The sequence below is a fragment of the Felis catus genome, chromosome B3 (assembly GCF_018350175.1).
Source record: "Felis catus isolate Fca126 chromosome B3, F.catus_Fca126_mat1.0, whole genome shotgun sequence".
NCBI lineage: Eukaryota > Metazoa > Chordata > Mammalia > Carnivora > Felidae > Felis > Felis catus.
The window spans coordinates 59,672,903-59,699,259 of NC_058373.1; the positions used below are offsets into that span (position 1 = coordinate 59,672,903).

Here is a 26,357-nt window from a genome sequence, read left to right on the forward strand (position 1 = left end):
ATGCAAGTGGGTTAGGGGCAAAGAGATAGAGAGACACAGAATCCCAAGCAGGCTCCAGGCTCTGAGCTGTCAGCACAGAGCCCGACGCAGGGCTCGAACCCACGAGCCGTGAGATCATGACCCGAGCGGAAGTTGGTTGCTCAACCGATTGAGCCACCCAGGCGCCCCTGCAAGCCTTTTTAAATACTACTTTTAGAGAGGTTTCTGTTTTTTTACCATAACAAGCAGAAATCTTCATGTTTATATTTGTATTTTTCCTATTCAGCGACTTAGGGTGGGATGAACATTTTCAACATTTTAGTTTAAAGTAATTTGAGGGGCGCCTGGGTGGCGCAGTCGGTTAAGCGTCCGACTTCAGCCAGGTCACGATCTCGCGGTCCGTGAGTTCGAGCCCAGCGTCAGGCTCTGGGCTGATGGCTCAGAGCCTGGAGCCTGTTTCCAATTCTGTGTCTCCCTCTCTCTCTGCCCCTCGCCCGTTCATGCTCTGTCTCTCTCTGTCCCAAAAATAAATAAACGTTGAAAAAAAAATTTTTTTTTAATAAAAAAAAAAAAGAAAAAAATAAAGTAATTTGAGACTCACAGAAGATATGCAAAAGTAGTTCCTATGTACCTACCACCCAGCTTTCTCTAATATTAGCATCCCACATAACCAGGATATAATGACCAAATCAATAAATTAACACTGGTAATATGGTATTAATTTAGGTATAGGCCTTACCAGAATTTCACCAGTTTTTCCACTAATGTCCTTTTTTTCTCTTTCAGTTTCCAGACCAATATTCAACATTGCATTCAGCGTTCATATCTTCTTACTTAATCTCCTCTGGTTGTAACAGTTGCCTTAGCCTCTCCCTATCTTTCAAAACCTTGATATATTTGAGGAGTTCTGCTCAGGTATTTTGCAGAATGTCCTTCAGTTTGGGCTTATCTGATGTTTTCTCATGATTATATTGAGGTTATGCATTTTCAGAAAAATACCACTGAGTTGAAGTGCCCTTCTTAGCACATCGTATCAGGAGGAATACCATAGTGATATATGTTATAACTGGTGATGTTAACTTTGATCCCTTAGTTAAGGTGATGTCAACTAGGTTTCTCTGCTGTGAAGCTAACTATTTTTCCCCTTTATAGTTAATAAATACTTGGAAGGAGATACTGAAAGCTTATGCAAATACTTTGGTTCTTCTTAAACTTTTCTCTACTAATTTTAACATTCATCAGTAGATCCTGTTTGTAGCAATCACTAGCAGCCATTGTTGCTTCATTCTTTACAAACTCTCACTAACTAGTTTTGTCCACTTTTATGGTTTCAACTACTATTTGTATGCTGATGACTTCCAATTCCATTTTCAATCCAGACCTCTCCTAGAAACTCCAAGAAAAATATTTAGTTGTCTATCCTCAGGAATTTCATTTGTCTATTCTTAAGTACTTCATTTCTAATATGTCCAAAACTGAATTATTACCATTCCTTCAAACCTGTTCTTCCTCTTCTAGTCCCAATAAGGGCTGCCAAGCAATTTCCCTAGATTGGGGGAGTCCTCAATGATCCCCTCCCTACTTTACTCAACTAGTTCCATGTTTTTTTCTGAAAACCTTTCACTTAAAACACTACTTCTTGGGGTGCCTGAGTGGCTCAGTTGGTTAAACGTCCAACTCTTGGTTTCAGCTCAGGTCATGATCTCACAGTTCATGAGTTTGAGCTCTGCATTGGGCTCTGCACTTTGGGGTTTCTCTCTCCCTGTCTCTTTGCCCTCCCTAGCTCACTCTTTCTCTCCCTCCCTCTCTCTGTCAAAAAAAAAAAAATAAATAAACATTTAAAAATCTAAAAAAAGAGAGATTCAAAAACACTGAATTAGCAAGTATTAAACCATTGCTCCTAGGGGAAGTATGGGGTTAGCCTCTGGTCACAACAGGTGGATACAAAACCTTGTTTTATGCATTGTGTTTTATGTAAGTTATTTCTGTTTGAAGACTCCTTATTTAATATATGTTGTTGATTTATTAGCAGTAACCTCTCTGTCAACAGCACTACAACTCATGCCTAAATAAAGTTTATCTAACGCATATTTTCTCTCTAAGGCACATCATAGCCTTCCTGTGCTTAGGAACACTGGAAGGAACTTTAGCACTAAGCATGAGGGCTACTTTAAATAGCAAAATCATGAACAAAAATAACAAAAATGTTAAACTTCTGGCACTAAATAGATCATGAAAAGGACACAAATTTATATTATGAGAAGGCAGTGAAATATTGCCTTGTTTAAGGCAATGTAGACAACGTAGACACCAGGTGACTCAAATTTTTCACCACTCTGTATATGCCTGTGAGTGATTATGAAAAAAAAAAAACAAGTATAGGGGCGTCTGGGTGGCTTATTTGCTTATGTGTCTGGCTCTTGATTTTGGCTCACGTCATGATTTCATGGTTGTGAGATCAAGCTCCACCCACGCTCGGTGGTGAACCTGGGTGGAGCCACCTGGGTGGCTCAATCGGTTAAGTGTCCGACTTCCGCCCAGGTCATGATTTCGAGGTTCCTGAGTTGGAGCCCCGCATCGGGCTCTGTGCTGACAGCTCAGAGCCTGGAGCCTGCTTTGGATTCTGTGTCTCCCCATCTCTTGGCCCCTCCCATGCCCATGATCTGCCTCTCTCTGTCTCTCAATAATAAATAAACGTTAAAAAAAATTAAGAAAAAAAGATTCTCTATCCCTTGGGGCGCCTGGGTGTCTCAGTCAGTTAAATGTCCAACTCTTGGTTTCAGATCAAGTCATGATCTCATGGTTTGGTTTGTGGGTTCAAGCCCCACATCCGGCTCTGTGCTGACAGCATGGAGCCTACTTGGGATTCTCTCTCTCCCTCTCTCTCTGCCCCTCCCCTCCTTCTCTCTCTCAAAGTAAATATTTGAAAAAAAAGATTTTCTCTCCCTCCTTCTCTCTCTCTGCCCTTCCCCCTCTCACCTGATCACGTAATTTCTCTCAAAAGGAAGGAAGGAAGGAAGGAAGGAAGGAAGGAAGGAAGGAAGGAAGGAAGGAAAAGAAAGAAAGAAAGAAAGAAAGAAAGAAAGAAAGAAAGAAAGAAAGAAAGAAAGAAAGAAAGAAAGAAAGAAAAGAAAGAAAGGAAAGAAAGAAAGAAAGAAAGAAAGAAAGAAAGAAAGAAAGAAAGAAAGAAAGAAAGAAAGAAAGAAAGAAAATACCACCAGTATTGATTTTGGGATCACAGATTTTAGTGATTTTAAATTTTAGTAGGCTAATTCACAAATACAGAACTCATAAATAATGAGAATGATTGTAAATGTTGTGGGATAATTTGGAGCTTGAGACTACTTGGCTTTGTGAAATTGCCATCTCAACTTGTGGTTTCTTTTCTTTGTCTTTTTTCTTTTTTTTTTTAATATAATTTATTGTCAAATTGGTTTACATACAACACCCAGTGCTCATCCCAACAAGTGCCCTCCTCAATGCCCCTCACCCACTTTCCCCTCTTCTCCAGCCCCCATAAACTTTCAGTTTGTCCTCTGTATTTAAGAGTCTCTTATGGTTTTCTTCCCTCCCTCTCTGTAACTGTTTTTTTTCCCCTTCCCTTCCCCCATGGTCTTCTGTTAAGTTTCTCAAGATCCATATATGAGTGAAAGCATATGATATCTGTCTTTCTCTGACTGACTTATTTCACTTAGCATAAAAGCCTCCAGTTCCATCCAGGTTGCCGCAAATGGCTTGATTTTATTCTTTCTCATTGACAAGTAGTATTCTATTGTATATATAAACCACACCTTCTGTATCTATTCATCAGGTGATGGACATTTAGGCGCTTTCCACAATTTGGCTCTTGTTGAAAGCGCTGCTATAAACATTGGGGTACATGTGCCTCTATGCATCAGCACTCCTGTATCCCTTGGGTAAATTCCTAACTGTGCTATTGCTGGGTCATAGAGTAGTTCTATCTTTAATTTTTTGAGGAACTGCCACACTGTTTTCCAGAGAAGCTGCATTCTTTTTCTTATTTATTTGTTTGTTTGTTTGTTTATTTATTTATTTATTTATTTTGAGAGAGTGAACACAAACATGACTGGAGGGAGAGGCAGAAAGAGAGGGAGAGAGAGAATCCCAAGCAGGCTCCTCATTATGAGCCCAGAGCATGATATGGGGTCAGTCTCACAAACCTTGATATCATGACCTGAGGCAAAATTGAGTTGGACACTTAACAACTGAGCCACTCAGGTGCCCTTTTATTCTTTTCTTTTTCTTTTTTAAGTTTATTTATTTTTGAAAGAGAGAGACAGAGACAAAGAGAGAGAGCAAGTGGGGGGTGCAGAGAGAGAGGGAGACCAGGAATCCCAAGCAGGCTCCGTGCTGTTAGTGCAGAGCCAGATGTGAGCTTGAACTCATGAACTGTGAGATCATGACCTGAGCCGGAATTAAGAGTTGGATACTTAACCAACGTAGCCACCCAGGCACGCTTTTTTTCTTTTTATACTAATTTATTTTACATTTTAAAGAATAATACAATTTATTTATTTATTAATTTTTGCTTCTTGTATAAGATTTTTTAATTTTTACTTAAATCAAAATTAGTTAACATATAGTGTAATAATGATTTCAGGAGTAGAATTTAGTGATTCATCACTTACATATAATACCCAGTGTTCTCCTAACAAGTGCCCTCCTTAATGACCATCACCCATTCAGCTCATCCTCCCACCCAATACCCCTCCAGCAACCCTCAGTTTGTTCTCTGTATTTAAGAGTCTCTGACGGTTTGCCTCCCTCTGTGTTTTTGTCTTATTTTTCCTTCCCTTCTCCTATGTTCCTCTGTTTTGTTTCTTAAATTCCGCACATGAGTGAAATCATATGATATTTATCTTTCTTTGACTGACAGTAATATTTTTGACTGTCAAGTAATATTCCATTGTATGTATATGAGTATGTAGATAGATAGATAGATATACATGGACACACACCACATCGTCTTTATCCATTTGTCAGTCAATGGACATTTGGACTCTTTCCATAATTTGGCTATTGTTGATAGTGCTGCTATAAACATTGGGGTGCATGTGCCCCTTCAAATTAGCATTTTTGTATAAATAACTAGTATATATAGGTATTTGGATAAATAGTTGGTAGTGCAATTGCTGGGTTGTAGGGTAGTTCTATTTTTAATTTTTTGAGGAACTTCCATACTGTTTTCCAGATTGGCTGCACCAGTTTGCATTCCCACCAGCAGTGCAAAAGAGATCCTCTCTCTCTGCATCCTCGCCAAATCTGTTGTTGCCTGAGTTGTTAATGTTAGCCATTCTGACAGGTGTGAGGTGGTATCTCATTGTGGTTTTGATTTGTAGGAATAATACAATTTAAAGCAAGAGTTAAAGTACAATACCTAGGTACAACTAAGTAATTCACTGAATTAAGTAATTTGACTATTCTCAATAATTGAACTTCCAGTTTCTTAGTCATACATCTGATACCCTTTTTTATTTATTCATGCAAATTAACTTTACTTATTTTACATTCTAAATCTGAAAAATTAAACACTTTTAGTCTTTCAAGTCTGATTATGTTATTTATTATTTCTGCTAACTCTCATTCATGATAGCTTGTTTTCTCACATGTTTTGTATTTTCTGATTGTGAGTTACTTGTTGTAAATTTCTCTTGTTATTCTTTGAAGTCTGTGTTGTTTTTTTTAAAAGATTTTTTCTATATTTATTTTTGAGGGAGGTAGGGGCAAAGAGAGAGGGATAGAGATAATCCCAATCTGACAGCACAGAGACTCATGCAGGGTTTGAACTCACTACCCATGAGATCATGACCTGAGCTGAGATCAAGAGTTGGATGCTTAACTGACTGAGTCACCCAGGCACCCTTGAAGTCCGTATTTTAAGTTGGATTCCTCCAGAATGGACTTACATTTTTTTTTCTTTCAGGTACCTAAGGACACATAGGTAGCATGAATTTGTGCCTTAAACCTGTAAGAGGACCTACTTGGTCCTTTTTTTTTCCTTTACAAATTTTTATTTAAATTCTTCTTAGTTAACAAATAGTGTAATATTGTTTTCAGGAGTAGAATTTAGTGATTCATCACTTACATATAACACTCAGGGCTCAACACAACAAGTACCTTCCTTAATACCCATCACCCATCTAGTCTATCCCCTGCCCACCTCCCTCCATCAACCCTCAGTTTGTTCTCTATTGTAAGGAGTCTCTTATGGTTTATTTCCCTCTCTCTATTTTCCCCCTTCCTATATGTTCATCTGCTTTGTTTCTTAAATCCCACATAAGAGTGTAATCGTGGTATTTGTCTTTCTCTGCCTGACATATTTCACTAACCATAATATACTCTAGCTCCATTCACATTGGTGTAAATAGCAAAATTTAATTCCTTTTATTTTATTTTTTAAGACAGTGTGTGTGCATGCATGCAAGTGGGGGAGGGGCAGAGGCAGAGAAGGGGAGACACAGAATGTGAAACAGGCTCCAGGCTCTGAGCTGTCAGCACAGAGCCTGATGCCAGGCTCGAACTCATGAACTCCAAGATCATGACCTGAGCTGAAGTCAGATGCTTAACTGACTGAGCCACCCAGGAACCCCAAGAGAGAGAGAATCTTAAGCAGGCTCCACACTCAGCACAAAGCCCAGTGTGGGCTCAATCTCACAACCATGAGATCATGACCTGAGCTGAAAGCAAGAGTCAGACGCTTAACGCAGAGCCACCCAGGCTCCCCAAGATTTCGTTCCTTTTGATGGCTGAATAATATTCCATTGTATATGTATACCATATCTTCTTTATCCACTCATCAGTCGATGGACATTTGGGCTCTTTCCATAGTTTGGCTATTGTTGATAGTGCTGCTATAAACATTAGAGTACATGTACCCGTTTGAAACTGTACTTTTGTATCCTTTGGGTAAATACCTACTAGTACAATTGCTGGATCATAGGTTAGTTCTTTTAACTTTCTGAGGAAACTCCATGTTGTTTTCCAACATGGTTGCACCAGTTTGCATTCCCACCAACAGTATCAGCTTGTGGTTTCTAGGTTACTTCAACGGAGAAGACATTACTGGAGCATCATTCACTAGCTCTTAAATTCTTGGTCACTTATTATTCATTGGTTAGAACTAATCACTTGCCCCTACCTAGCTGAAAAAGATATGGAAAATGTGGGGATTTCTTGGATATCTAGTGAGCAATACATATTTCAGTTACAAAAGGCAAATCAAAAAGGGAAAAAGGGAGAAAAATAATTATAATTTATAAGGGAGGAATGTGTTCTTGTCAGAAGGAGTACCTGTCTGACAGGTTTGAGGCAGTGAGGATGTTTCAGATTTCTCAACTTCTTCAGCCCCTCCTAGGTATCTCCCTTTAAATTGCCAGATTACAGAGCATTCTGGTCATCCCACCAATCTTCTCTATTTCACTTTAGCAAGACACATGATTAATTTCTTATTCTGTACTCCTGTAATTTGTCTGTTGTTTCTGTTTTTCTCTATTTGATCACTCATGGATTGAAACTCTTCTCATTTTTGTTGGACTTTACCAAACTGCAGTTGAGCCTTGAACACCACGGGTTTGAACTGTGCAGATGCACCTACACACAGTTATTTACTTATTTTTTTTTTTAGCTAAATACAGCACTGTAAATGTATTTTCTCTTCCTTATGATTTTGTTAATAATATTTTCTTTGTTCTAGCTTACTTTATTGGAAGAATACAGTATATAATACATATAATATACAACATATGCATTAATTGATGGCTTATGTTGTTGGTAAGGTTTCTAGTTAACAAAGGCTCTTAGTTAATTTTGGGGTAGCTAAGATTTTTGACTGTGCAGTGGAGGTTGGGGGTGGAGGGTGGTGCCCCTAATCACCTGCATTGTTCAAGGGTCAACTGTATAAGCAGTAACCTGCTTATATCAGATAGATTGATATATTAGCTATAAACCCTAAACACTTTACCCTTAGTTGGCACATACTCTGAAGCTTTGGTGGCAACAGGATTGCTTAACCAACTGCTTGCTCCATCATCATATGTACTGCCAAGAATTTCCTAGCCTGGGTTGAGGGAGTACTCATTGTTTCCCTCTCTGTTTGAGTCTACTAGTTTCAAACTTGTTCTAAAGATCTTTCACTCAAGACACTACTTCTTGGTAAAAATTTCTGTATTAATTAGGACTCTTTAGTTTCAAATAAATAATTCACATTGAGCTAAATAACTCAATACTAAAGGACTCTTTAGTTTCAAATAAATAACTCGTATTGAGTCTAATAACAATAGTAGTAATATTTAGTGAAAGTTTATTTTGTAGCAGTGCCTGGCACATGATAGGTACTTACCCTGTTGGATGAATGCCACACTGTGCTAAGTACTTTAAGTGCATTATCTAATTTAATCCTCAAAATAACTCTATACTAGTATTTCTCCTTTTTATAAAAAAGAACATTGTGACACAAAATGGTTTAGAAACTGCCCAAGATGCCCAGCTAGTAAGCATTGGAGCCAGGATTTGAACCCAAGCCATCTCATTTTTTTTTTTTTTTTGTACACTATTAGCCAAAAAGGATAATTTATTATAAGAGGGTTGTTACAGGGGCGCCTGGGTGGCGCAGTCGGTTAAGCGTCCGACTTCAGCCAGGTCACGATCTTGCGGTCCGTGAGTTCGAGCCCCACGTCAGGCTCTGGGCTGATGGCTCAGAGCCTGGAGCCTGTTTCCGTTTCTGTGTCTCCCTCTCTCTCTGCCCCTCGCCCGTTCATGCTCTGTCTCTCTCTCTGTCCCAAAAATAAAATAAAAAACGTTGAAAAAAAATTAAAAAAAAAAATAAGAGGGCTGTTACAGAACCAAGGGAAGAAATTCAAATGGATTGCAGGATGGGCTGGAACAAGGAGATAGAAAACTATTGGGAATACAGGCCATACTCTTTCTTTGATTCTCCTCTCTGCTTTTCAGACTAGATGTGGTAACTGTGATAGGCAAAGGGAAAATATTGGCAAAGGGATGCAGTAGATCATTTCACTGATCCCAACTTCTGATTTGCCTTGGAAAATCCTAGCAGTGTCCTCAACTTTGGTGGCCTGGCCAAGTCATTCCATTTTGGGGGACCTCTATTTCCTCATTTATAAAATGAGAAGTTTCTTTACCACAGGATTCCTCAGGTCTCTTCCAGTTCTAAAATTCTATGATCCTAAGTGAACTTTCTGGGACAGAAGCTCATTAATAATAGATTTGAATGTGTGGGTTTGAGGGGATAGAATAGAGGAGGATTTTAAGGAAAGAGGGACAGAATAATAGTTTGAGTGGAGTCAGTGTTGAATTACTATTTAGAGCTGGTGTCAGGTAAAGGCCTTTGGGGATATATAAATGGAGGACAGAAAATACTTCTCACCTTGACCAGACCAGAGTATTTTTTATGGGATCTCTCTGATCTGTGAGCAGTACTCCCTTTCTCTCTTTATATATGCATGAATACATGCACATGTGGGCATGCGTGTGTGTGTCCATGTGGGAAGTAGCCCCCTTGCACAGTGATTTAATCTGGCTTATCTCTTTTCTCAGCTCAGAATTTTCTACAGAGCATTCACCTAGGCCACAGGAAGAGGACCACAGGGCAAACACAAATATTTGAATGGCCCAATGAGCAAGTTGTTCATCCATAAAATGAGAGGTTTGGTCTCTGTAACCTCTGAAGTCCTCTCCCATTCTTAGCATTTTGTGGTTCTAGGTACTGAGTCAAAAGTGGCTCTCCTCTTCCTGAATGCTCTGTCATTGGACCAGACATTTGTCTTCGTTTCTCTTCTCTGTTCATACCTGGCTGCTCAGTTCCTTTCTCTGGGCCCCCTTTGTTCCTTGATTCCTTCAAATCCTACTTGCTTTTAACTCCTTTGTACCCTCTATACTTTCTTACATTTTTCTGCAGCCCCCCTCCCTACCACATTATACCCTGGTCTCCAGGTCTCCACCTCTATTTCTGCCCACTGCTATCTGCATCCTGGCTCTTAACTGAAGTTATTTCCCTGGGCTCCTCCGAGCCCCCCCCCCCACCCCGGGATCCCCTATCACTGGTCCCTCTCACAGAAGCACACCTTTCTCCAAAGCCAAAGGATCAGGTATTCAGTGGCTCAGGTGACAAACCTGCTGTCAGGTTACAGATATTGTTCCCTGAAAGACCACACTACAGTGTCAGTGGCAACTCAGGCTGCCTGCAGTGCTCTGCCCTCACCTGGCTATTGCATACAAGGTGAGAATAACCAGAATTCACCTCTTACCAGTGCTCACCTGGAAACATGGCTCTGAGCCTCTGGGCCCTGCTGCTGCCGCTGTCCTGTGCAGGTGAGATGAACAGTGAGCAGGGCTGGGGATGAAGGGGATGGTTGCTGAAAAGAGACTTAAGAATGCAGAGATTAACCGGTTTCTATAAAAGATAAAGGAAAATGGTCAGAGACTGGAGCTAAGGGAGAAAATGAGGGTTAAGAAAGCAGTCCAAGACTTACTATAGTAAGTATTCAGTACTATTCAGTAAAGGGACTCAGCTTGCCATCCCTGTCGCCTCATCTTTAGATCCAAGCTAGGACTGGGCTCTGGGCAGGACCAAATTGGGTTCTAGGCTCTTCCCCTTTAGTGACCTCTGGTTTCTCTTCTTACAGTGATTCTGGTCCCTACTGGGATTCAGTCCCTGGACCCTGGTCTCTCCCTCCTGAAGTCATTGCTCTCCACAATGGATCAAGCTCCTCAGGGGTCCTTCAGCCGCTCACAGTTCTCTGCATTCCTGGCCAACATTTCTTCTTCCTTTGGGCCTGGGAGAATGGGGGAGGGACCTGTGGGGGAGCCCCCACCTCTCCAGCCCCCTGCCCTCCGGCTCCACGACTTCCTAGTGACACTGAGAGGCAGCCCAGACTGGGAGCCAATGCTAGGTCTACTAGGGGATGTGCTGGCACTGCTGGGACAGGAGCAGACCCCCCGGGACTTCCTGGGGCACCAGGCAGGTGTGCTGGGTGGACTCGCAGAGGTGTTGCTAGGAGCCTTAGTTCCTGTGGGGCCCCCAACCCCTACCCGGCCCCCATGCACCCGTGATGGGCCCTCTGACTGCGTCCTGGTGGCTGACTGGTTGCCTTCTCTGCTGCTCTTGTTAGAGGGTACACGATGGCAGGCCCTGGTACAGGTGCAGTCCAGTATGGACCCCACAAATGCCACAGGCCTCAATGGGAGGGAACCAGCCCCCCACTTTTTACAGGGTCTGTTGGGTTTGCTCACCCCAATAGGGGAGCCAGGCTCTGAGGAGGCTCTTTGGGGAGGTCTGCTGCGCACAGTGGGGGCCCCCCTCTATGCTGCCTTCCAGGAGGGGCTTCTCCGTGTCACTGACTCCCTACAGGATGAGGTCTTTTCCATTCTGGGACAACCAGAGCCTGATGCCAATGGGCAGTGCCAGGGAGGTGAGTGCTGCTGGGTTCGGGACTGGGCTGTGGCAGGACAAAGAAGGGGGGAGATTGTGGTAGTCCTCTTCCTTACTCTTTTCCCTCCTAGGCAACCTTCAACAGCTGCTTTTATGGTAAGTAACTCTCTTACCAGGAGAGGAGGTCTGAGGGAGTGGGCCTGGAAAGTTGTCAGCCTGCAGAATGGAGGAGGAGACTGATGGGAGGGCATTGTTTAGTGGTTTTCGAGCATGACTGTCTGGGTTGGTGTCCTAGCTCTGTTTACCTAGCCAAGTGACCTTGGGGTAGTTACATTCTCATTCTCATGCCTCAGTTTCCCTTCTTATAAAATATAGATAATATTAACAACCACAGAGTTGTTGAAAGGGATTGAATGGGTTGATGCTCTATGTGCAAGCCACTCAGAACTGTCTTGCACATAATGCTTAATAATGTTACCTAATAAAGATGGGGTATGGAAAGAAAGGATAAGACTGGATTCCTCCATCTTTACTGTTTCAGTACAATAGTGTCAGAGCACTGTTAGACTTATTCAGTTGCAGGGCAGATTTCCTGATGTGAGGTCAACCAAAGGTTGTATTTAAGCTACCTAAAAGTATATGAAGAAAGGAGAAAGAAGGGAGCCAGGTGGACAGAAGGGACTCCAGCTGGGCTGCTCCTAGATGATTTTGTGCCTTGGCAGGACAGATCTTTCTCCCGCTCCCACCATCCCAGTATTTAAACCAGTAACACCTATACTCCCAGGGACCTTTTGGAAAAGCCTATGCTTGCCATCCCCCATGCAGGGCTCTGGGCCAGGGTCAGAATGTTCAACTAGAGGAAATGTAAACTGACCAGGTGATGCCTGCTCCTCCCTCTACACCCAGGGGCATCCGGCACAACCTTTCCTGGGATGTCCAGGCGCTGGGCTTTCTGTCTGGATTGCCACCCCCACCCCCCGCCCTCCTCCACTGTCTGAGCACAGGTGTGCCTCTGCCCAGGGCTTCCCAGCTCTCAGCCCACATCAGCCCTCGCCAACAGCGAGCCATCTCTGTGGAGGCCCTCTGCGAGAACCACTCAGGTCCAGCACCACCCTACAGCATTTCCAACTTCTCCATCCACTTGCTCTGCCAGCACGCCAAGCCTGCCACCCCGCAGCCCCCTCCCAGCACCATTGCCATCTGCCAGACAGCTGTGTGGTATGCAGTCTCATGGGCACCAGGTGCCCAAGGCTGGCTACAGGCCTGCCATGACCAGTTTCCTGATCAGTTCCTGGAGGCAATATGTAGCAACCTCTCCTTTTCAGCCTTGTCTGGTCCCAATCGCCGTCTGGTAAAGCGGCTCTGTGCTGATCTTCTCCCACCCCCCACCAGCTGTCCTGAAGGACTGCCTTCTGTTCCCCTCACCCCAGAGATCTTCTGGGGCTGCTTCTTGGAGAATGAGACCCTGTGGGCTGAGCGGCTGTGTGGAGAGGCGGGTCTGCAGGCTGTGCCCCCCAGCAATCAGGCTTGGGTTCAGCATGTGTGCCAGGGCCCTACCCCAGATGCCACTGCCTTCCCACCCTGCCACATTGGACCTTGTGGGGAACGCTGCCCAGATGGGGGCAGCTTCCTGATGATGGTCTGTGCCAATGATACCATGTATGAAGCGCTTGTGCCCTTCTGGCCTTGGCTAGCAGGCCAGTGCAGGATAAGTCGTGGGGGCAATGACACTTGCTTCCTAGAGGGGCTACTGGGCCCTCTTCTGCCCTCTCTGCCACCACTGGGACCATCCCCACTGTGTCTGGCCCCAGCCCCCTTCCTGCTTGGCATGCTATCCCAGTTGCCACGTTGTCAGTCCTCTGTACCAGCCCTTGCCCACTCCACACGCCTACACTATCTCCTGCGCCTGCTGACCTTTCTTCTGGGTCCAGGGGCTGGGGGGACTGAGGCCCAGGGGATGCTGGGTCAGGCCCTGATGCTCTCCAGTCTCCCAGACAACTGCTCCTTCTGGGATGCCTTCCGCCCAGAGGGCCGGCGCAGTGTGCTGCGGACAGTTGGGGAGTACCTGGAACAGGAGGAGCAGTGGACCCCGCTGGGCTTTGAACCCACTGCCAGCCCCAGCTCTGGTATAAACAAGATGGAGCTGCTGTCCTGCTTCAGTGTGAGTAATCTGCCAAGGTTAAAGCCCCTGGAACAGAGGGAAGGGCCTCCAAACAAATTCTCTAATACTGAGAGGTAGTAGTATAGTATAGTGGTTTAAGCACACAGCTCTGGAGTCAGACAGGCCTGAGTTCACATCTTAGTTCTGTGATCAACCTTGGACAAGTTATTTAACCTCTCTGAGCAACATTTTTTTCACTTATAAATGAGGGAGAGTAACAGTGCTACTTTTTTAGGGTACCTGTAAGGATTACATAAGATTATACATGCTGTGGGCTTATGTATATAGCATGACACATAAACGTGCACTAAACGTTATCTCATTATTCTTTCTAACTCTTTGACTCTCCCCCTTTCTGCTCCAGAAAGGAAAGGTATCAAGTTGGAGGGATCTGACTCTGTCCCTAGAGAGTGAGAAGGCTGGCAAATATAGGAAGATAAGACAGAAATGAGAATAGTTCAGGGCAACTACAAATCAGAAGACTTGAGTTCTGGGTTCAACTATGTCACACATTAGTGTGGTAATAGGAAAATAATTTAACTCAGATTTTCTGGGCTTCTGTTTCTTCTCTGTAGAGTGAAGGGGCTAGAATATATAAATACCATAATTCATTCATTGGTTGCCCCGTTATATGTAAGGCACTTTGCTAGGTTATGTAGCATATGTAAAGATTCCTTACTCCATGTTAGGGCCCACCTTTCTCAAGTCCTGTGTCCAGTGAAATGGGATTATACAGATTCATAGTTTTGGTTTGGATCTACAAGTTTTTATTGAGCCAACAATGGACCTAGCATGGAAAAGGGTACAGGAGAAGTCATCCTGGTTTAATGGAGTTTAGTATCTGATGAGACACATATACTAGCTTCAGATGAAGGACAAGCATCTAGCAAGTGGACTTGGAGTGCTGGGGAACCTTCAGGAGGACAGAGGAGACAGATCTTGGTATCTTGTCTGTCTCCCCATCAGCCTGTGCTATGGGATCTGCTCCAGAGGGAGAAGAGTGTTTGGGCCCTGAAGATTCTAGTGCAGGTAACAGATGGAGGGCTACATGGATGGAATGGGTAACAACTGTGGCACGAGGTCTCTGCCCAGTGAGGCCATGTCCACTTTAACCTCCTACTCCCAGGCATACCTGCACATGCCACCAGAAAATCTCCAGCAGCTGGTGCTTTCAGCAGAGAGGGAGGCTGCTCAGGGCTTCCTGACGCTCATGCGCCGTTCCTGGGCTCAGCTTCAGGTGGGTATAGAGGGCAGGTGGGGGGGCAGGGAGGATGGAGGGAGACATCTGGGAATCAAGAGCACCTGGAACCTGGTGTGCAGAGGGCTTGCCCAGTGGAAGGAGAAGTTCAAAAGGAGATGGCAATAATACTGAGCATCTCTAGAGCCAGCATCCATTCCTATGCCCTCACAGGTGCCACCATCTGAGGAGGAAGCCCTGGGTCGCCTGACAGCCTTGTTGCTCCAGCAGTACCCGCGCCTCACCTCCCAGCTCTTCATTGACCTGTCACCGCTCATCCCCTTCTTGGCTGTCTCTGACCTGATGCGCTTCCCACCATCCTTGTTGGCCAATGACAGTGTGTAAGGACCCCACACCACTCCTCCTGATCCTGTCAGGGTCAGCCAACCCCATCAGCCTATAGCAGCCCCTTCTTGAAATCCTCTCTGTTAAAATTAGGGAGAGTCTCCTTCTTGTCCATGACAGTAGGGCTTCAGAGTGTAAGGGGGACAACAGGGGCCAAAGGTTAATACCCATTGCTCTCCCCAGACTGGCTGCCATCCGAGATTACAGCCCAGGAATGAGGCCTGAACAGAAGGAAGCTCTTGCAAAGCGACTGCTGGCCCCTGACCTGTTTGGGGAAGTGCCCGCCTGGTCCCAGGAGCTACTATGGGCAGTGTTGCCCCTGCTCCCCCACCTCCCTCTGGAGAACTTTCTGCAGCTCAGCCCTCACCAGGTATGACATGATTTTCTTGACTAGCCCATCTTCTCCTAGGTGGGACAGGAGTCAGTAGTATGTCTCCTGGTGAGCTTCTCCCCACAAGTGTCCCACAGTGACCCAACGTGAGCTGACCCTCCTCACCTCAGATCCAGGCCCTGGAGGATAGTTGGCCAGCAGCAGGTCTTGGGCCAGGGCATGCCCGGCATGTGCTACGAAGCCTGGTGAACCAGAGTGTCCAGGACGGAGAAGAGCAGGTGCGCAGGTGAGCAGTTGTGGGATCAGTGATCAAAGCCAAATTGGGAGAGAGGCTAGTGCAGCTGCCATGGTAGGTTGGGGGCCTAGGAAGGAAGGGTCAAAAAGGTAGGCAGTGGCTGCAGGCAGTATAGGAGTCCAGGACAGAGGCCTATCTATGGTACCCATATTTCCTAGTTTAGCAGAGTGCCTACTCCATATACCTACACGATCCCTACCTTAGTGCCAGCTTCAGTGACCACATGAAGGCCAGCTTCATGCCCTTCTCAGGCTGGGGTCCCTCGCCTGTTTCCTGAGCCCTGAGGAGCTGCAGAGCCTGGTACCCTTGAGTGATCCACTGGGGCCAGTAGAACGGGGGCTGCTGGAATGTGCGGCCAACGGGACCCTCAGCCCACAAGGACGGGTGAGCCCCTTGGCACAGGCCTACAAGAGTCCAGGCTTTCCGTGGGTCTGTGTGGATGACATGATCAGTCATCTCAACCAAGCTTGAGCACAACAGTGCCAGCCCTCCCCTGACCTCTACTATCTCTGTTCCTTATTTCGTGGTCATCCTTATCTGTTACCACCTCTTCCTGACCCAATGCTGTTTGGTCTATGACACCCCAAACGTACCCTTTGACATCTTAAACCCTATCTGTTCGTGTCCCATCTTTGGTTCTAAGCCCTAGCCCAGGCCCTGGGAAATCCAGATGTGGGATTAGAGAGGAAGTTTAAGGTTCACTTGTCTTTTCTCCCCAGTCCCAAACCTTCTTTGGTTACAGGTGGCATATGAACTTCTGGGGGTATTGCGCTCATCTGGAGGAGCTGTGCTGAGCCCCCGGGAGCTGCGGGTCTGGGCCCCTCTCTTCCCTCAGCTGGGCCTCCGCTTCCTGCAGGAGCTGTCAGAGCCCCAGCTTAGAGCCATGCTTCCTGCCCTGCAGGGCACCAGTGTCACACCAGCCCAGGTGGGCCTGTCTCACTCTCTAACATCCACCTTCCAACCCCAGGAACCCCATTCAAGGGAATAACATTCAGGGATACCACCAGCTTCTCTGGAGCCTCCTTTTTCTCTGTCCCAAGGAGGACTCCCTCATCCCCCTTCTTCAGATCAAGAAGAGCCCAGAGCCAGGCTAGTCACTGGGGGTGGTATCAAGGAAACTAGAAGTTTTAAAGGGTAGGTCCTAGGGACCTGCATAAAACCTGGCTACCAGGACTTGAGAGCTGTTGTTTCATCCCATCCCACCTTAGGCTGTCTTACTGCTTGGACGGCTCCTCCCTAGGCATGATGTGAGTAGCAACAACTTCTCAATGTCCCTCAGAGGTCCCTGTCCCCCTTTCCTTGGCTCTCACATCTGCCCCTTCTTCCCTGTCAGTTCCTCAGACCTGCTGCCTTGCTGTACTGTGATTGTTGTCTTCCCAACCACCCTGCTTCTCTTCTTCAGGACTCTTGTCTCTCTTGCTCCCCAGCTGTCCCTGGAGGAACTCTGCTCCTTGCACCCTCTGCTGCCAGGCCTCAGCTCCCAGACACTCCAGGCCATCCCTAGGCGAGTTCTGGTTGGGGCCTGTTCCTGCCTGGCCCCTGAACTGTCACGCCTCTCAGCTTGCCAGACTGCAGCATTGCTGCAGACCTTTCGGGTATGAGAGTAGCAGGGAGGATGAGACATTCAGGGATGTGGGCTCTGGTTAAGAGGAGGGCATCTTCCCTGTGGCCAGGGAAGGCCTCCCATACCTCCCCACTTCCTTACACACACACACACACACACACACACACACACACACACACACACACACACACTGCTGATTCTCATGCAGGTGAAAGACGGCGTTAAAAACATAGGTACAACAGGTGCCAGTGCAGCTGTGTGTATCCCTGGTCAGGTACGTGTGGGATCTCCCAACTAAGCTCCTCTCCATGTCCCCGGGTAGTTTCATATGACTGGTGCTGCCTCCTATACTCTCCCTGCAGTGGCCCTGAGCATCCAGGTTGACTCTGTTTCCACCAAGACATTAGCAGCTCTCCCTAGTTCCAGTTACATGACAGCATGACCCACACTGTCCTATAATGTCAAAACCAGAAGGGTCTGAGAAATCTTCCAGGCCAACGAACCTGCTTTCAGATAAAGAGAGCAAAGCTCAGAGAGTCTAAGGGAGATCAGTTCATCAGGTGCCTGAATAGCAGCAATACTTGACCACATCCACCTTCATTGTGAGGGCTCTCTGGTGTGTGTTGCTATAGTGGCACATGCCATCCACCCTTTCCCTAGCTTTGGTCCCCTCCCACCCCCATGATGCCCCTCTTACCTATCGTTACTCTGCTACACACATCCCCACCAGCAGCCCATCCCCACCACCTGGCCAGACTGCCTGCTTCCCCTGCTCCCACTAAAGCTGCTACAGCTGGACTCTGCGGCTCTTCTGGCTAACCGAAGGCGCTACCGGGAGCTGCCCTGGTCTGAGCAGCAGGTAATTCTCCTCACTTACTCCAGAACTATCCTCTATGTTCCACCTCTTTTACCTGTCAGCCCTAGATTGGTCACGTTATCCCCAGCATCCTTTATAATGTGACTTCCTTTGCTTTATTCCTTCTCCCTCCCCCTTATTTCTCCCCCCGCCCTCCATCTCCAAGAGAGGAGTGTACATTTGGGAGAGTAGGAGGCTGGTGGATCCACAGGGTGGGGAGGGAGGGCTAGGTCCAAAGCATCTTAGGTCCTTGGGCAATATCTCTGCTGGGGGGCTGCTCCTCTTTCTTTCTCTTGTAGGCTCAGTTTCTCTGGAAGAAGATGCAGGTGCCCACCAACCTGACACTCAGGAATCTGCAGTGAGTAACTTGTGTTGAGCAGAGTTTAATTAAACTAACATTTCTTGAGACTTGCCATGTGCCAGGCCCCATATGATATGCAATGGGACATGTGAGGATGGATGATGCATAGTCCCAGTGTGTGGGCCTTCTCTTGGCTCCTCCTCCCTTTACTCTCTTGCCTTCCCATAGCACCACACCTATCCTGACTAGTTTAAGGGATTCAGAACACCTGGATTCAGGTCCCAGCCCTTAAACCTATTCATGGCCTTGAGCAAGTCATTTAATCCTCTAAGCTTCAGTTTTTTTCTTCTGTGGAACGAGAATTACAATAGTACCTACCTCATAGGATGTGTTTGTGAAGATTACATGAGGTAAGGCATATAAAGTACTTAATATAGTTCCTGGCCCAGTGAAATCTCCCAATAGATATTTGCTGTTGTTAGTTTAATCCAAGGTGACCTCAGAGCTACTGGCCATGCAGCAATAAACAGGAACAAGTAAGTATCACTTTCCTTTCACCCACAGTAAAGGAATCATGGGCTTCAGAATCTAAAGGTATAGCTCTACGCTCAGTTTACCACATTTTTAATAGAATGATGTTCGGAACATCCCTTGACGTCTGTGAATGTTTATTTTCCTCTCTGATAAACAGTGATGATGTTGTGGTTTTCTATGGAAAGCCATTTCTCAAACTGTAAATTACCATAAATGAATTCTGTACTTGTGTTGAGAGAATCAGTATCAAGGAGCAGAGAGACCACAGCATGTGTTGAATGAGCATCTACCCACTCACACACCTACAGGGCTCTGGGCACCCTGGCAGGGGGCATGTCGTGTGAGTTTCTGCAGCAGATCAACTCAATGGCAAACTTCCTTGAAGTAGTGCACATGATCTATCAGCTGCCCACTGGAGTTCGAGGGAGTCTGGTGAGAGGGGTGCTTAAACACTAGTGGAGCAGGGAGGCAGGGATCCTGGGTACCGAATCCAGCCCCTATGCTTAGCTCTATCCTGACCTGTTTCCCCATCCTATCCTACAGAGGGCCTGTATCTGGGTGGAGCTACAGCGGAGGATGACAATGCCAGAGCCAGAGCTGGCAACCGTGGGGCCAGAACTGAGTGGCCTAGACACCAGGCTACTCTTGGATTTACCGTAAGTGCTACAACTGGAGACACTGGATCCCTAGACGTCTCAACCTGGGGTAGAAGGTCTGCCCCTAGGAAATGCCCTAAGGTGGCAGTTTTCTGTCTGGTGGTTCTCTGCCATCAGTTATAGCCCAAAGCAGAGGATTCTACTCAAAGTTGCTCTATGTTTTGACTGGCTCCCAGAACATGACCCCAACATAGGACAGCTAATGGTGGGCAACACTATGATGTGGGCTGCCAAACAATCATAGTATAACCGAGGCCACATTAATAGAGATAGAATATCTGCACTGAGGGAGTCAATGGTCCAACTCACCCTAGAAGATTATAGTCTGCTTAAGCCACCATGTTGTCAGTGTGTTCAGTGGAGTACAGGAAGAGTGTGTATGAAACATGATAAATGCCTTTAAATACTCCTAAGGCTATCAAATAGAAAATAAATTAGCATGTTTCTGAATGGCTCCATTGGGCATCACAATGACCAGTGAGTAAAAATCAGATTTGAAAAATACAAGGAAAACTGATGTAGCAAATTCCCAACATCAGAGCTATTCAAGCCTGGGCCAAATGGTCTCATTGCAGGAATGTTGTAGAGCACATTTAAGTATGGATAAGGGTTGTGGGGAGAGAAAATTCATGAATGTAAGGGTCCTCTTAACACAGAGACTCTAGGAGTTTTATGAGTATCTCTCTCCCAGGCTTCCTTTCTCATTTTGCTCCCATCCCTACCCCATTGCCATCTGAACTGTAAGTTAGAGTAGGAAAAGGCTAGTATTAGTCTTCCTAGGGATGAGGTGATGGTAAAGCAGTTGATTCCATCCTTACATTTTTATAGGCCTTTCCACAGATTTTGGCTTTTGTGCTATGCAGCCTAGTTCCAGTTCCAGAATTGGCAGCCCTAGATAGAATACACTTCTGAAACCTGGACAAAAGGGCTTTTAAAAAAGCCATCGAAATCTATTTAAATTTATTGGTTCTTGGAGATAATTTAGAATCCCAAGGACCTAGATAAGTTTCTAGACCATGAGTTGGAAAACCTGAGTTCCCCATCTATGAAAGAGGAATAAGAAAAATACCTGTCTTACCCCAAAGTTTTGTCATAAGGTTCAAATAAGAGAATACTATAAAAGGGCTTGGTAAATTGTGCACCACTATGCAAATGAGAGAGGACTTCCCCACAAAAAGTAGAGGAAGGGTGACCCTGTGGAAAAAAGGACTTCAGAGTAAGATCCCACCATCTCTGTGAGCTGGTTTTCTAATCTATAACATGGGGGGGGGGGATTTTTTTAAAGTTTATTTTTATTTGTTTTGAGAGAGAGACAGAGAGCAAGTGGGGGAGGGGAAGAGAGAGAGGGAGACAGAATCCCAAGCAGGCTCCACACTGTTAGCATAGAGCCTAATGAGGGGCTCGAACTCATAGACCATGAGATCATGACGTGAGCTGAATTCAAGAGTCAGACAGTTAACCAACTGAACCACCCAGGTGCCCCAAATGGGGAGAAATTTGGAAGATATTTAATATTTGGGACTTTTGATTCCATTAGATATGGTAGGGTCATTTGTCATTTCTCCTGAGGAAGACTAGAAATATGGCACTCCTTTTGTTCTCTCCTTTTAAACACTATGAAGGGAATTGCATCTGGGGCAGTTTAATATCAGATCCTGTCCAGGGCCATAGGGTTTGGTCTGATGTTACCTCTTGTCTGGGCAATGTGGCATTCTGTTATCCCTTCTCAACAGGACTCATTTCTGAATGCCCCTGTTGTCAAATTGCTATAGGGTCCGGTTGATGGATAGACTGTCCAATGAATCTATTATGTTGGTGGTGGGGCTGGTACGAGGAGCTCCAGAGCAGCTGCTGGCACTGACCCCACTCCACCGGGTGGCCCTGGCAGAGAGGGCACTACAAAACTTGGTAAGAGTCCAACCTACCAGACTCGGAACTGCTGCCTGGACAATTTTTACCTCTCAGACAATGCTCTCTATCTTCTAGGCCTAGCCCCACACTTTTGTTGCCAAAAAGGTTCTTGTCCAGAAGGCCCTAGCCCCTAGATCTATCTCTAGGTTCCATCCCAACCTATATCTAAGTTCATATTTTTTGTCCACATTCCTTAGAGTCCAAGAAATCCCTTGGATTCCAACTCCTAGCCTTTCTGCCTGTTCCTATCTGGGCTCATTATTTAAGAAAGTAAACAATGGCAGTGAACATCATAGGGTCTTGAGTTGGGAGCTGGAGGGAGGGAAAAATCAAAGGTTTTGGTGTCTTGATCAAAGAATCTGGTCCTCTGAGTCAGAGATGCATTGTCCCAAGGCCTGATGCCCCCTCCAGGCTCCAAAGGAGACAACAGTCTCAAGGGAAGTGCTGGAGACATTGGGCCCCTTGGTTGGATTCCTGGGGATAGAGAGTACACGACGGATTCCCCTACCGATCCTGCTGGGCCAACTCAATCAGCTGCAGGGCTTCTGCCTAGGAGAGCCATTTGCCACAGAGCTGGGATGGCTCTTGTCACAGGAGCCTGCTCTTGGGTATGAACCTTCGGGAACTTCTAATTCTGATTCATCCTATACCCACCCTCTTAACCACCATCATCAGTGGCAGATCATTGAATAAATATACACAAGGTCCCTTGGAGCCCTGAGTCCCCATGTCCTCTTTTCCCCTTCCTTTCCCTCACAGTTGTCTCAGCATCCTAGCCCCTGATCTTCTTCCTGTCCCCCAGGAAGCCAGAGTTGTGGAGCCAGGGTGAAGTAGAGCAAGCTGGACGCCTAGTACTCACTCTGTCTACTGAAGCTATTTCCTTGATTCCCAGGGTGAGGTGAAGGAACAAGGGAGGGAGTAAGAGCAGAGAGGGGACTGGTGAGCTGGCTTTGGGGAGCTAAGGGCAAGGAGACTGAGGGGAAGGGATGTGAAGCCTGAATCTGGGGGAAACTGCTAAAAAGAGATAGGACTTTAAAATTATAGCTGCAGCAGCTGACCCTGACCTGCCCAGGTCTCCCCACCCTCCATCTACCGTCTCACACAGGAGGCCTTGGGCCAAGAGACTCTGGAGCGGCTCCTAGAGAAGCAGCAGAGTTGGGAGCAGAGCAGAGTTGGACAGCTATGTGGAAGACCACAGCTTGCTTCCAAGAAAGCTGCCTTGGTAGCTGGGGTTGTACGGCCCACTGCAGAAGATCTCCCAGGTGAAACTACCCAAATATTCATGTCTATCAGGGTGTATAGGAAAGAGTATCCAGAAATGTAGACAGAAGTCGGGGCTCTAGGTATGCTGTGCCCTTTGAGCAGATTTGCACACTTTCTGCTCTCTGGGCTTGGGTTTTCTCATCTATAAACCACAGTGGTTAGAGGGATAATTTTCAAGGTCTTTTCTGGTTCTAGGGTTCTATAGTTCTGGAAATTTATAACCCATTACATTATTAGCCCAGGACTTACCTTTTCCTGTTCTCTTATCCATATTAGCAGCTGACCCACTCTAAGCTTGGCTCTATGCGAGAGTATGGACCTGTCTGCTGGGAAGATGCTTAGGATATAGGAGGGAGATGCTAGTGAGACCTGAGTTCTGATCTAGACCTGCCATTAAATCCCTAGGCAACCCCTTCAGCCTTCCATTTATACAATGAGGGACTTATCCTCTTTAGTCACTTGTTCTAATATCCCTTGAGTCCTGTTATTCTCATACTATAGTAATCCTTTGGCCCATACTGTCTATGTTACCCTATCCTCCAAAGGTTGGAGGGGTCATTCCACCTATAGATATTTCTGTGGGCATAGTTTAATTCTACACTGACCCCCTGTGCCTGCCTTCCCCCTTCAGAACCTGTGCCAAATTGTGCAGATATACGAGGGACATTCCCAGCAGCCTGGTCAGCAACCCAGATTGCAGGGATGGAGCTCTCAGACTTTGAGGACTGCCTGGAATTATTCGCAGGAGACCCAGGACTTGGGCCTGAGGAACTACGGGCAGCTATGGGCAAGGCAAAACAGGTTAGGGATGGAGGGGCCAACATGAGGAAGCTGGTTGGGTGTGGTATGAGACACAAGGGAGTGGATAGCTGGGGAAAAGTGGAGGAAATAGGAGATGAAAGAATGAGAGTGGATCCTGAGTAGGAAGTCAGAGAGGATGAATATGGAGAAAAGGAAGCTAGTGCAATGGGTAGAGGGAAGAAGGCAGTGGTTACCAAACTTTAGGGTGTATCAAAATTATCCAGGGAGCAGGTTTTTAAAATGCTGGTGCCAGGGTCCTATGCTAGACTCACTGAAGAATCTTTTTTTGGGAGAAGAATCTTCTGAGGGCTCTGGGGGATCAGCATTTCAACAGGCACTCCCAGTGAGTCTGGTGCACATAAGGTTTAGAATCCATGGACTACGATCTGCTATTCTTCTATACTGAGACTCTGGCATCTTTCAGTAACACCTTAGTCAGAACCTTAATCCAACCCTCTCATTTTACAGTTGAGGAAACTAAAGACCCAGAGAGGCAAGTGATTTGCCTAGAGTTCACAGCTAAGGTCAGAGGCATGACTAAGACCAAGTATTCTGACTCCTAGTCCAGTGCTTTTCCACTCACATTGTTCCTCTTTCTCCTAGTTGTGGGGTCCTCCCCGGGGATTCCGTCCTGAGCAGATCCTGCAGCTAGGTCGGCTCTTAATAGGTTTAGGAGAGCGGGAATTACAGGAGCTGATCCTAGTGGACTGGGGAGTGCTGAGCACCCTGGGGCAGATAGATGGCTGGAGCTCCATCCAGGTAACACCTTCCCTTTTCCTACCTTCCAAACTTCTATCCCACAGATCTAGGCCTTTAGGTCACCTAACACCTAAAGAATTTTTTTTGTTACCCTGCTTGGCCATTCTTTCTATTAAAATAGAATACCCCCTACTTGTGGCCTTAGGAACTCTGTGATTTATTCACTTTGAGGTCTGGACACATAAAACTCCCTCCTGACTGTCTTCCCTGAGGCCTTCTCTTTTTTGGATACTCAATCTTCCTCATGGCTATTGGATCATCAGTTCTTAATAATACAAGTATATAATCCAGTAGCCCTTGTCTCTTCCCCAACCATGAATTCATCCATGAATTCCTTGTGATTTATCTCCTTATTCTGTGCCCTCCATCTCCATCCCAGCTCCGGGTTGTGGTCTCCAGTTTCTTGCGGCAGAGTGGCCGGCATGTGAGCCACCTGGACTTCCTTCATCTGACTGCACTGGGTTATACACTCTGTGGACTTCGGCCAGAGGAGCTACAGCATATCAGCAGTTGGGAATTTAGGTCATCTGTGGAGGGGATGTGTGGGTGGTGGTGCTCATGTAAAGGTGGACTCACTGGGGATGGAAGACTCATGGTGGAGTGGTCCCATGGAGGAAGGGACCTCACCTGAAGCCATCTATACTCCCATCTCATAACCATGGACCCTATCACTGTGGCTGAATATATTTTCTTTCTTTCCACTCTTCCACAGCCAAGCAGCTCTCTTCCTGGGCAATCTGCATCTCCAGTGTTCTGAGGAGCAACTGGAAGTTCTGGCCCAGCTCCTTGTGCTGCCCGGTGGTTTTGGTCCAGTCAGTAACTGGGGGCCTGAGATCTTCACTGAAATCGGCACAATAGCAGGTAGGGAGGCTGGGCCACTGCTGGTGCTAGCTGTTAGAGGTTGGTTTCCCTACCATGGATGGACTGGGTGGAGGACTGCTCTGGAATTCTTAAGGTGGGAGTCTGAGAAGGCATTTAGGTAAGAGGTTGGAGATGTGTTGGGAAAGGTGTATGGTCGGGTACTTGGGGAGAGGTTAGAGAAGTCTATAGTCTATAGGTTTGAAGAGAAGGGGGAAGGCCAGTATAAGACAATGTTTGGATGCCCATCCCACTTGCTTCAACAGCAGGGATCCCAGACCTGGCTCTTTCAGCACTGCTGCAGGAACAGATCCAGGGCCTTACCCCTCTTGCTATTTCTGTCATCCCTGCTCCTAAATTTGCTGTAAGTATTCAAGAACTGGGGTCTGAGGTGACCACACAGAGCCAGGGCCCAAAGGGGGCTATACTGGATGTACTAATTTCTGCTCCCACCCCCAGGTGGTGTTCAGTCCCACCCAGCTATCTAGTCTCACGAGTGTTCAGGCTGTGGCTGTCACTCCTGAACAAATGGCCTTTCTGAGTCCTGAGCAGCGACGAGCAGTTGCATGGGCCCAGCATGAGGGGAAGGACAGCCCAGAACAGCAGGGTGAGTTCCCAAATGCACAGCTTGCTCCACTAACTCCTGACCCAGAATCTGACCCCAAACTTGATGCTATCTGGTTCATAGAACCCATTCAGGGAGACCCCTGAAGCAAAGGGATCTAGGCAGACAGTTTCCATGTATCAGTGGTTCTTGGGGAACAGAGTTTTGATATTCCTCCCATTCTCTGTCTCATTATAGGTCGAAGCACAGCCTGGGGCCTTCAGGACTGGTCACAACCCTCCTGGGCCATGGCATTGACCATCTGCTTCCTTGGCAACCTGCTTTGAACCTGTCTCCACAGTTAAAGAGAAAGATTGTTGGGAAAGAAACTTTAATAAAGTGCAAATGGAAATGCATTCTAATTATCCTCAGGAAGCCGGTGAGGAATATGGGTAAAATGCTAATGCTTTCCACCCACCTGAGAATCAGTGTTCCTGGCATGCCATATCTGGAGTCTTCTTTCCATCATAAATAACCCCACTGCTTCTTTTC

The 26,357-nt window shown here is 46.3% G+C and overlaps 1 protein-coding gene across 8 annotated transcripts; it reads left to right on the forward strand.

Moving 5' to 3' along the window:
* Positions 1–8,744: 8,744 nt before the first annotated feature.
* On the forward strand, positions 8,745–26,221 carry STRC (stereocilin). Of its 8 annotated transcripts, none has more exons than XM_019832552.2 (29): positions 8,751–10,329; positions 10,644–11,429; positions 11,521–11,545; positions 12,296–13,550; positions 14,517–14,579; positions 14,677–14,787; positions 14,962–15,128; positions 15,316–15,502; positions 15,634–15,749; positions 16,010–16,142; positions 16,501–16,683; positions 16,967–17,005; positions 17,186–17,353; positions 17,531–17,596; positions 18,053–18,181; positions 18,478–18,536; positions 19,322–19,445; positions 19,557–19,669; positions 21,442–21,577; positions 21,992–22,188; positions 22,383–22,473; positions 22,686–22,842; positions 23,475–23,644; positions 24,248–24,403; positions 24,783–24,925; positions 25,116–25,264; positions 25,528–25,625; positions 25,721–25,868; positions 26,064–26,221. In XM_019832552.2, the coding sequence occupies exons 1-29, from the start codon at positions 10,284–10,286 to the stop codon at positions 26,150–26,152; spliced, it is 5,304 nt and encodes a 1,767-aa protein (XP_019688111.2). In that variant the 5' UTR covers positions 8,751–10,283; the 3' UTR covers positions 26,153–26,221. The 8 variants fall into 8 exon arrangements, 6 of the variants coding, with proteins under 6 accessions (XP_019688119.2, XP_019688112.2, XP_019688113.2 ...); XM_003987223.4 differs by having other exon boundaries at positions 18,056–18,181; XM_019832553.2 differs by lacking the exon at positions 17,186–17,353 and having other exon boundaries at positions 8,750–10,329.
* Positions 26,222–26,357: the final 136 nt, after the last annotated feature.

Excerpts from the sequence above, each read along its gene's own strand:
- STRC (XM_019832552.2), top strand. The coding sequence starts at position 10,284 with ATGGCTCTGAGCCTCTGGGCCCTGCTGCTGCCGCTGTCCTGTGCAG. Across the intron at positions 13,551-14,516 it reads AGCTGCTGTCCTGCTTCAGT|CCTGTGCTATGGGATCTGCT; the intron begins GTGAGTAATCTG and ends TCTCCCCATCAG. Across the intron at positions 21,578-21,991 it reads AGAGGGCACTACAAAACTTG|GCTCCAAAGGAGACAACAGT; the intron begins GTAAGAGTCCAA and ends TGCCCCCTCCAG.